This window comes from Myotis daubentonii, chromosome X (assembly GCF_963259705.1).
Source record: "Myotis daubentonii chromosome X, mMyoDau2.1, whole genome shotgun sequence".
NCBI lineage: Eukaryota > Metazoa > Chordata > Mammalia > Chiroptera > Vespertilionidae > Myotis > Myotis daubentonii.
Genome location: NC_081861.1, coordinates 12,804,762 through 12,816,205, shown reverse-complemented (window position 1 = coordinate 12,816,205; position 11,444 = coordinate 12,804,762). Strand labels below are relative to the sequence as shown.

The 11,444-nt window shown below is 48.1% G+C and overlaps 1 protein-coding gene across 1 annotated transcript; it reads left to right on the top strand.

Annotated features, from left to right (window-relative positions):
• Positions 1 to 4,387: 4,387 nt before the first annotated feature.
• CNGA2 (cyclic nucleotide gated channel subunit alpha 2) lies at positions 4,388 to 9,505 on the top strand. The gene is made up of 6 exons (XM_059680596.1): positions 4,388 to 4,497; positions 4,698 to 4,787; positions 5,430 to 5,600; positions 6,711 to 6,818; positions 7,645 to 7,751; positions 8,100 to 9,505. Exons 1-6 carry the CDS (start codon positions 4,388 to 4,390, stop codon positions 9,503 to 9,505), a joined length of 1,992 nt encoding a protein of 663 aa, XP_059536579.1.
• Positions 9,506 to 11,444: the final 1,939 nt, after the last annotated feature.

Sequence of the window (11,444 nt, the reverse complement as noted above, 5' to 3'; positions counted from 1 at the left end):
AGGTACCTATTCAGCATCCTAGTGGTAATGTCAGGAAGGCAAATTGGAGTTCAGGGGAGAGACTGAGCTAGTGTTATAAATTTGCAAGTCATCAGCATACAAGACTGGATGAGGAAATGAAGACATAAAAGATAAGGATTCCATCCAAAGACTGAGTTTAAGACACTCCAAACTTTACAGTTTGGAAAGAGCAGGGGGCTTCTTCAGAGGACACTATGGAGAAGTGGCCAATGAGACAGGAGGAAAACCAGGAGAGGGAACCCATTATTTCAAGGAGAAAGTGGATAAACTGTCAAATGCTACTGAAAAAACAAATGACTCTGAGGATGAATTGTGTTCCTGGCTGTTTTCTCTTTTATTCTGGGAGCAACACTGGGGTCAGAGACTGCCAGATTCATCTCCCTAACCTCAGCACTTAACACTGACTTGGTGCACAACAGATGCCTTGGGAATATGTATGGACTGCTTGAGTGAAAAAAAGAGCATTGGGCAACAGTGAACTTTCAAAGGAGTTGCAAACTGGAAGTTAGTAGCTCTTCTATTCTTGGGTATATGACTAACTTATCCCTTTTGTTCCTGGCCTTACCATCTATGAAGGAATTGTCCTAGAATGCTCTCAACCAAGGTCCAAGACACTTCTTGGATTAGGCTGGATTGTCTATAAAAGTCTTGGACTAGGTATTTAATTTGTGGATGAGAATTAAAGATGCCCAGAAGTATACCATGATTGATGATGGGCTATTTACAGAAGCACTCTTCCTTACTGTTGGTTTAAAAGTCTCCCTTCTTGAGGATTCCACTTTCCATCTAGAACCTCTGCCCACTTCTCTTCTCCCTGTGAACTACATGGTCTGATGTCTTCCTCGTCCATTCCAGTCCTATCCTCACACTTGTTTGGTTTCCCCTATGCAACCCCACAGAAGCTATTATAAACCTTCTGGCTTCCTCCAAAGTCTGCATCTATTGCTGCCTGATGCCTCTCCCATTTAACTGAGAATGTTGAGGTTTTATATGAGTGAGCCTCTTCAACTGTCTCTCACTGACTCCACCTCTATCTAAAATCTTCTTCTATCACTTTCCCCCCTCTTAGCCTGTTCTTCAGTGGCCCTTTCCCCTGTGTGCTTGATAAGTCTCCTCTCCCCAACTCTCATATACAAACCCACCCATTATATCCATCTTTCATGAGCTCCAGTCTTAACTGGAATTGGTCAAAAGCACAAATATGTTCATTTTCTATTGAATCCCTCCTCAAAACCTTTATACTTGCCTTGTTATCTCGTTTCCATAAAAAGGATAAAAACAATAGAAGCACAGAGAACTTTTTGCAACCTCATGTGCTCCAGGTCCCACCATATCTTTGCCTTTTCTCACTCATTCAGCATTCTGGAAAGAATCAGATACATTCTCTACCTCTTCTTCCTCACCTCCTACTACTTATTCTGAAACCCTGAAAAATATTTTTTCTTTTCCCATCACTCTTAAGGCTGCTCTGGATAAGGGCACCAGTGAGGCCTCTGTTGGTGGATGTAGGGCACCCCCCCCCCCAGATCTCATCTCTATAGGCAGCCTTGCTCTTCCTGACATGGGGGTGGGGTGCTGGCCCTGTAGATTTCTCTTTCTGAGACTCTCTCTTCCCTGAGCCCTGTCCTCCTCAGTCTCCTTTACTTGTTCAGTTCTTCAAGCCATCTGTCATCTTTGCAGCTCCTCAGAACTCTCCCCTCAACCTCCTCTGCTCTTATGCTATGGGGGGTGATGGCTCATCTCCCTCTGAGAGCTTTAACTCCCAGAAAACCCTAATTGTGTCCATGTCTCCCTTCTAGTGCAGACCCCAGTGAATGCTAGGTCAGTCAGAGTCGGCTGCAGCAGACATGGAGTGACAGTGAATACTCAAGACCAGAACAGAGCCTTGTGTACAGAAGGCAGTAGTTGGACAGATGTTTGACACTTTGGGGGACAATCGACTGAGAACAGAGGCTACTTGGATGTGATGATTGAGGAAAACAAGAAGTATGGTTGACATCCAGTTTTCTGGCTTGGGGGACTGGGCAGAGGGCAGGCCCTTCTAGGAGGTGGGTAAATTGGAAGAGAAGCCAATTTGTAGTGAAGGATGTCAAGTTCAGTTTTAGCTATGTTGGGTTTGAGGTGCCAAAAAAGAGCATCAGCTGTAGATATGGGTGGGCAGCTTGGGAGAGACCCCTTATTTGGAATATGATTGTAACTGAAGACTTGGGACTAAATTTGGTTTCTTGGAGAGGGTATGAGAACTGCTGGCCTGTTTCCTGGCAAGTGATCTGAGGGAGCAGTTCTGATGCAGGAGAGTGTGTGTGGCAAAGTAGCTGCCTCTGGCAGTCAGACTCAGGGAAGGACTTGTTCCTGGCAGAGAAGGATCTGGGATCATGGGAGAGGAATCTCTCTTGGTGCCAGAACCTTAGAGAAGACATAAATGGAGTCATGGCACCTTAGCTACCCTCTTGTGGGCTCAGAATCACTGCTATTGCGGGTTATCAGTAGGGAGGGGAGGAAGCCAAATGCTGGCAGGCAGGGCCTGTCCTGTCCTATCAGCGAGAGGCTGTCCCACGTTTTCTGCCTGGTGTTTGCAGCCTCCCTGGGCTGTACTTAGTCTCCTTTGCCTTATTTTTGCAAGCACAGTTCACACTCTAGCCCAGATCCAGCCTCCCTACATCAGTGCCCCCTCCATCCCTGCAATGGACTTGCCTTTCACTGTTATTCCTCTACCACTGCCCTTCATTCACTGTGATATAACCCCTCTTAACCTTCAAGATTTCAGAGGCCAGCTCTGAAACCCTGATCAATATAAGTGGCCCCAGCTTTGTTTGTGTTGCTTGGAAGTTTCTGTCTCCATGGTCTGCTGCCTCTAGGGTCCAAACAGGTTCCTCTGCCTCAGGTGCCCTTATTAGCATCCCAGTGCTATAGTCCCACAGAGAGCGCCAGAGCATCTCTGAAGTTGTTTGTTATTACCACTCACCACAGAGGCTGACATGCCTGCTATCACCATGGTGACAGCTCCAGAAGTTGGAAAAAGCCGGGGGGAGGGGGAACAGGGACGGGGTTGCTTCAGCATAGGGGCCACAGGCAATTTGGCAGGTGTGCTGGCCAAATCTGGTGGGGCATACCAATCAGCCTCAGCAGAGAAGAGTTGCTAGGAGTCTATTTGGCCCCAGCCTCCCTGACTCTATGGCAGACACTGGGGAACACAATCTCCTGTCTCTCTTCTGGATTTTCTCCTCTTGAGTTGTTCCTTCTTAGTCTAATTTGTGGACATCTCCCACTTTTCTCAATTTTTAAATATTGGTGCTGTCCAGGGCTCTGTCCTGGACCTTCACTCTGTATTCTCTTCCTGCATGATCCCATCCACTTGCTCTCCCTTGTTTCCCACACCCAATCCTTTTCTGAGTCTGGTTCTTTTTCCTTCTTAAATATTTCTCCACTCTGCCCTGTCTCAGACTTCAGTGGTACCATCTTCTCTAGACTTTTAACTACCACCTCGTTTCTGCTCTTGTCCCCCCTATAATCCAGTCTCCATCTAGCAGCCACAAGGATCTTACTAGAATATAATGCTATCCTTGTCATGTTCCTGATTAGTCCTTCCAAGACTTCCCATAGCCCTAAAGAGAGAGTCCTGTCTTGGACCACTGCCTGTGGAGCCTATTGGAGCTCTCCCTTCTCTCCTCCTCACTCCCTTCCCCACCCATGGGGCTCCTCTCTGTTCCTCAGCTTGAGCGACATTATTTGAAGGTGCTGGAGCAAATGTGATTTGAATAAAAAAAAAGAACTCTGGTTGAAAAAGTCAATGAGAGATGAGACTCGTACCTGAGGAGCATGAACTCTGGGATGATCTTGGGATAGGAGAACCAGAAAGCTTGGGGTTGGATGGCAGCTTCTGTGGGCCAAGGAGATACATCTCCTCTCACAGGACAGGAGTTTGGGGGCAGAGATGCTTTGGAGGTGCTCAGTAGCCTAAACATGTGCCACACATCTGCAAATCAAGGCACCAGAAGATGGCTTACACAGTTTTTTGTTTGTTTTGTATTATATCTGATAGTTCACAGTCATAGGCTTCACTGGAGTAAAAGAAAAAGAAACACATTTTTCAATTTAACACCGGTTTCCTTTTTAATGACCTATCAGAATAGAGAGAGCAGTATTATCTTCTTGGTGCTTAGAGACTGGCACTTAGGCAATGCTGGGTCCCCATGCCCTGCACTGCAAATCAGTACTCAGATATGCTGGTGTTTGCCAAGTGGGCCCTGGTTCTCTTCTCATTTCTCCCCTTCAGCTCTCCTGACTTATATGGGTGTCAGGGTCCTCTGTGACCTTACTCTTTGCCCTCTCCTTGACAGGTGAGGGTCCCAGTTGTACATGCAGGATGACAGAAAAATCTAATGGTATAAAGAGCTCCCCAGCCAATAACCACAACCATCATGCACCTACTGCCATCAAGGCCAATGGCAAAGATGACCACAGGAAGAGTAGCAGGTGAGTCTGCATCATTTCAGAGATGGCCTGGAGGCTGCTACGTCCTTAAGCTCTGCCTCATTGTTGCAGAGCAATCTTTGACTCAAGAACATCCTCTTAAGGAACCATGGGATCCCTAGGCAAGTCATAAAAGAAGACAGTGCTGATAGGAGACAAGGTATGCTTAGAGAGCCTTTGGTCAACTGCTTCTTCCTCTGCAGGCCAGAGTCTGCGGCTGAAGATGACACCTCCTCAGAACTGCAGAGGCTGGCAGAGATGGATGCCCCCCGAGGGAGGGGTGGTTTTCGCAGGTGGGTTCCACCATGGCCCTGCTGCTATCCCCTCCTGCCCACAGGCACTGTCAAAGTGGATACCATGGCTTTCCTCCTTTCAGTCCCACTGGGCCTTCCCACAGAGACATTTGGGAAACACTGTCAGGGTTATTCTAGCTCAACTCTTTCTTCCTGAGGATGCTCCTTTGAACAATCTTGGAGTGGCCAGAGGAGGCTTCTCTTTAGATTTGCCTGTCTCAGTGTCAGGAGGGAGAGATCCTTCCCACAGAGGGGCCTACATAGAGGGCCCTGAGATCTGAAGCCCAGAGCTGTATGTTTCATAGGGAAATCGGAAAGCTTGGAATAACCATCTTTCTGGCCTGTCCTCTCTTAACACAACCTCCATCTTGTCTTGGAGACCTCTTATTTGTTCTTCACAATTAACTGAGATGGAACCTCCTACAGGAAGTCTTCCCTTTCCCCTAAGGCTGCATTTCAAGTCATGCCTGAGTCCCAGCTCCCTGGCCTCAGTACTGGCCTTGATCCCAGTTCTTGGCAAATAATGACCTGGGAAATAAAGACCTGGCCCATTTCCCATCTCCCTCATCAGACACTGAGCTCCTGGGTACAGGTTCTGAACACACAGTTCTCTCTGACTTATGATTCCTCTCTCATCTCTAGGATCGTCCGCCTGGTGGGGGTCATTAGAGAGTGGGCCAACAAGAATTTCCGGGAGGAGGAACCTAGACCTGACTCATTCCTTGAGCGTTTCCGTGGTCCTGAGCTCCAGACCGTGACAACTCAGCAAGGGGATGGCAAAGGCGACAAGGACGGCGAGGGCAAGGGCACCAAGTATACCTGTCCAACCTATGGGACTGGAAGGGCTCCCAAACATGCAATTGGAGGGCTCAGTGGGGTTTCTTATGTCACCATGAGCAGACTGGGTTCTACACCAAGCCCTGCCATAGCAGGGAATGGGGTAGGCAGAGGAGACCTGTTACAGTTTTAACTATAGAATATTTTCATTGTCCCAGCTAATAGCTTTTACAACAGCCAGTGACCCACTTGCTATAGGAGCCTGTAGTGGCTTTTTCACCTAAGCTGCCCCTTGCCAGATGTCCTCTCTTTGCTCGTGAAGCAAGTATCAAGGACACCTGAATGTGGGCAGAAGGAGGGCTCAATTGCAGCCTCTATTCCAGCAGCAAGTAAACATAGAGTAGGGTGCAGTTACAGAGTGCTGTTGAGAGTTTGCCCATACCAGTGCCAATGTGAGAGCAGAGGTGGGCCTTTGAAGAGGCCATGCTGGAGGCTCACTGGCAGGGAAGGCCTAGGAACAATTGAGCAAGAGGGGGTGGGGAGAATAGAGAAGGCATAGCTGGAGGGTATGTTCTTGGAGGAATGAGTAGGCGACTGCAGATGTCTGGCCAAGCCGACATTCCCCACCTCTGGCCAGTGTAGGATAAGAGTTCTTGCCAAGGCAGGATGCAGCATCTGGGAAAGTGATTTGGGGGCTGGAGGCCAGGCAGTAAAGAGAGAGGGTGGGGTGGGCAAAAAGCACTTGGCACTCACTTGCTTGGAGTTCCTCTCTCTTCCCGGGAGGGTTGTATGAACAGGTCCTGAGCCCTCATTACAATCCTGTGGAAGTCCCTCCCCAGGCTTTGAGGCCCACCCCAATAAAAGCATTGCCCCTTGTCATTCCCTCCAGGCAAGGGGACTCCAGAGGGCATGGGAGCCAATGGGTGATTAAAATAGGAAAAGGAATGTCCTTTGCCCATCTGACCTCTGCTCAGATATCCAGTACCAGGCTGTGGCTCTCTGAAAAACAGGGCCCTAAGTCAACCTACCCTTCACCCTGCACATCCCCTTCGGCATTGCTTTTTAGGAACCCCTGGCCTCTGGGAGTGGGGATGTTGCCACACTGAGCGCCTGAGTCCCAAGCCTGGCCTCTTTTTGTCTCCTTAGGAAGAAATGTGAACTATTTGTTTTAGACCCAGCTGGGGACTGGTACTACCGCTGGCTGTTTGTCGTTGCCATGCCTGTTCTCTACAACTGGTGCCTGCTTGTGGCCAGGTAAATAGGGAGGTTCTGGGAAGTGGTGGCCAAAGCAGCCCAATCCTCAGGTCTAGGAGTTGAGAGCATACCAGTCCCAACTGTGGACACAGAGCTTACCCTAGGCTTCCTACTGCCCTATTAAAGCCCACCCCTCTCAATTAATATGCTACAAAAGTTTTATGTTTATCCTTTTATACCTTTTCCTGGTGTCTGTAATCTGTTTCTACTTCTCCATCCCCACCAATACTGTCCTAGGTGAGGCTACTCTCCTCTCTCCCTGGCACAACTACAGCAGCCTTACACCCATTCTTTGCAGGCACTCTTGACCCCTTCAACTCATTCTCCACACTTGCAACTAGTGTGGTTGGTAGAAACTGGGATTTGATTATGTCACTCCCTCCTCACAAACCTTCATGGCCCCCTATTGCCCACAGGTTGAAGTTTAAGCCCTCAGTATGGCCTTCAAGGACCTCTGGGCCTGGCCTTCTCTCTAGCTCCATCTTCTGGAATACCCACCCCAAGCATTCATTATTTTAGGATCACAACATGCTATTTCCTCAAGAGAAAGTTTCCTCTCTCCAATTTCAACCTATGGAGATTCTTCTTGCAGTCTTGGTTACAAAGCCAATCTCTAATTAGCATTCCCTGATAACATTTTCCATTCCCCATCCCCCAAGCCAGTCATTCATTCAGCAAGGATTTGGCTAAGCAACAGGCTGACTGTGACTCATTAGTTCCCCTGGTAGCCATCCCACGCCTTGCACACAATGGGCACTCAGTTTGGGACCTCTCGGGGAGCTCAGCTTGGAATTGAGGGGAAAATCCCAGCCCTGTTTTCCTATAGAGCCTGCTTCAGTGACCTACAGAAAGACTACTATCTAGTGTGGCTGGTGCTGGACTACTACTCAGATGTGGTCTATATTGCAGACCTCTTCATCCGATTGCGCACAGGTAAGTGAGCAACTGAAATGCACAAGCAGGAGCATGACCCATATGTCCAAAGGCCTGAGTCAAAAATTTCAAGAAGCCCTCTCAACACAAGTTTAGACTCAACTGCTTGGCTGGGACTTGGGTTGGTGCCTGCCCCTTTTTGAATCTCATGGTCCTCACATGCCTAGTGAGCTACAGACTAGGGGATGCTCTCTTGGGATCTTTCTGGCCATCCCTTCTACACGAGTTTCCTATACCCCTCCTTGGGAAGGAGAGTTGAGTGAATAGTTTGTCCCTTGTAGTGTGTTAGCCTATCAGGATGGAGAGGGCTGAAAGCAGAGGTGATATGTTGGCTTGTATCTCTACTAGGTTTCCTAGAGCAGGGGCTGCTCGTCAAAGATACCAAGAAGTTGCGGGACAACTATATCCACACTCTACAGTTCAAGCTAGATATGGCTTCTATCATTCCCACGGACCTGGTCTATTTTGCTGTGGGCATCCACAACCCTGCGCTGCGCTTTAACCGCCTGCTACACTTTGCCCGCATGTTTGAATTCTTTGACCGCACTGAGACACGCACCAGTTACCCCAACATCTTCCGCATCAGCAACTTAGTTCTCTACATCTTGGTTATCATTCACTGGAATGCCTGCATCTACTATGCCATCTCCAAGTCCATTGGCTTTGGGGTTGATACCTGGGTTTATCCCAACATCACTGACCCTGAGTATGGCTACCTGGCTAGGGAATACATCTACTGCCTTTACTGGTCTACGCTGACCCTCACCACCATTGGGGAAACACCACCCCCAGTAAAGGATGAGGAGTACCTATTTGTCATATTTGACTTCCTGATTGGCGTCCTCATCTTTGCCACAATCGTTGGGAATGTGGGCTCCATGATCTCCAACATGAATGCCACCCGGGCTGAGTTCCAGGCCAAGATTGATGCAGTCAAACATTATATGCAGTTTCGCAAAGTCAGCAAGGAGATGGAAGCCAAGGTCATTAAGTGGTTTGACTACCTGTGGACCAATAAGAAGACTGTGGATGAGCGGGAAGTTCTCAAAAACCTGCCAGCCAAGCTGAGGGCTGAGATAGCCATCAATGTCCACCTGTCCACACTCAAAAAAGTACGCATCTTCCAGGATTGTGAGGCTGGCCTGCTGGTGGAGCTGGTATTGAAACTTCGTCCTCAGGTCTTCAGCCCTGGGGATTACATTTGCCGCAAGGGGGATATTGGCAAAGAGATGTACATAATCAAGGAGGGCAAGTTGGCAGTGGTGGCTGATGATGGTGTCACTCAGTATGCCCTGCTTTCTGCTGGGAGTTGCTTTGGGGAGATCAGTATCCTTAACATTAAGGGTAGCAAAATGGGCAATCGACGCACAGCCAATATCCGCAGCCTGGGATACTCAGATCTCTTCTGCTTGTCCAAAGACGATCTTATGGAAGCAGTGACTGAGTACCCTGATGCCAAGAAGGTCTTGGAGGAGAGGGGCCGAGAGATCTTGATGAAGGAGGGGCTGCTGGATGAGAATGAGGTGGCAGCCAACATGGAGGTGAATGTGCAGGAGAAACTAGAACAGCTGGAGACCAACATGGAGACCTTATACACTCGCTTTGGCCGCCTGCTGGCTGAGTACACAGGGGCCCAGCAAAAGCTTAAGCAGCGCATCACGGTTCTGGAAACCAAGATGAAGCAGAACAATGAGGACAATTACCTTTCTGATGGGGCAAACAGCCCTGAGCCAGCTGTTGCTGAAAAACCATAAGGGCTAGGGCCTAACTGCCTCTCCAACCTTGGCCTTGACCCCAGGGGCTAGAAGAGCCATGTAGGTCTTCACGCTTGAATACATTACCCCCAGGTTGCCTTGAATTTTCTCCAAAGCCTATCTGTTACCAGGTTTCAGGCTCAATAACCCAGGAGCCCTCCTCTAAGTCCAGCTATCAGCTAAGCTTTTGCAAAGTGCAGACCTTGTTGGCTTGCCTTCCAGGAGCTTCAGCCTGCTCTGTTCTGAGGAAGAAAGAGGAGAGCAGCTGAACTGTCTTCAAGGGATCTCTCCTGGGATGAGGAGTCTAGGCAATAATCTATGAAGGAACCCATCTGCAGACAGAATGGTGTGCACTCTGCTGCAGTACTCCCCTATCTTCGGGTACCTTTGTACTCAGGCACTTCCCACTTGATTCTGGTCCTTGCTTTTTCTAATATATGTTCTGAATATCCTCATTTCCATGCACATGTATATAACTCAAATACTGGTTGCAGACATTTACCACAGGCACCCATTGTCTGTCTCTCAGGCAAAGAGTGTGGAGGTGGGCAGGGAGAAGGGTTCTCAGACAGGAATACCTCTCCCTGCCAGGCACTCCAACTTCTGCTCGGTTGATCTGTCTGTCTGCCACCAGGAGTGGGATCTCTGCAGTCTTCTCTGGACCAAAGAGGTGATGATGCTTCTAGCTTCTGGTCCATTCCAAGGAAGAAAGTGAGGAGCAATGTAACTGGCAGTCAGCCAGTGGGCAATGCCACCAGGAGGAAGGTGGCCGGGAGCTCTGGCCATCATCCCTCTATGCAGAACATTTCTAAAAAGGCCCTGAAAGCTGGCGGTGGGTGGGAGACTCTTCAAGTAAATATCTGCAGTAGAGGCACTTTCAAGTTAATAAATTCCTTTGAATCATTTGTGGTTATTTCTCAACTTCGTTACTCACATTCTTTCCTCTCTCAACCCCTCTCTTTTCCCCATATTTCTCTTTCCTCCTATCCAGGGCTCACTCACCTGGAATACCCTCTGCTGTCTTCCTCTGCCTGCCTAAGCTTACCTCCTGGTCCTTCCGGACTCAGTTCAGGTACCGTTTTCTTGGAGAAGGCCCCCTTGATTGCACTTGATTCCATGCTATGCAGTCAATAACTGCCCTCTCTAGGCATTCACAGTGCTCACTGGCTCATATCACACTATGTGGTTGGTTTTGAAGGATCTAATTTCCCCTGCAGACTGTGGGCTCTGAGGGCAGGGCCAAGACAGTCTCCCTCACTGCTCTGTCTGCAGTTTTGTCATTGAGGAGAATGTTTATTCACTGTGGCAGTAATCAGATACACCATAGCTCTATGGTTCTATTTGCCAGCAGCCACATATTAACAGAAACACTAGCTATGTCTGGGAAGTTGGGGAGGATCTTCTAAAGAAGCAGATATTTGAGTGTGTACCACTGGATTATCAGGAACCTAAAGGACAAGTGTTAATTGGTGGGAAAGAAAATCTAGGTACAGATTCAGATGCTTTTGTGCATACCAGTTCTCTCCCCCCCACCTTTAATTGTGGTAAAATACACATAAAATTTACCATCTTGAGTATTTTTAAGTGTGCAGTTTGGTAGTGTAAAGTACATTCACATTTTTGTGAAACAAATTTTCAGAACTTTTTATTCTTTCCAATCTAAAACTGTGTCCCCATTATCTTCCCAATCTAAAACTGTGCCCCCACTCCCCAGTCCCTGGCACCCAGAATTCTACTTTCTGTCTCTATGAATTTGACTACTTTAGATGCTCATGAAAGTGGTATTATACACTATTTATCCTTTTGTCCTTGGCTCATTTTACTTGATCTAACATCTTCAAAGTTCATCCATGTTGTAGCACGTGTCAGAATTTCCTTCTTTTTTTAATGTTGAACAACATTCCACTTTATTAACCACATTTTTGTTTAGCCATTCATT

Excerpts from the sequence above, each read along its gene's own strand:
- CNGA2 (XM_059680596.1), top strand. The coding sequence starts at position 4,388 with ATGACAGAAAAATCTAATGGTATAAAGAGCTCCCCAGCCAATAACCAC. Across the intron at positions 4,788-5,429 it reads GGGAGGGGTGGTTTTCGCAG|GATCGTCCGCCTGGTGGGGG; the intron begins GTGGGTTCCACC and ends TCTCATCTCTAG. Across the intron at positions 6,819-7,644 it reads TGGTGCCTGCTTGTGGCCAG|AGCCTGCTTCAGTGACCTAC; the intron begins GTAAATAGGGAG and ends GTTTTCCTATAG.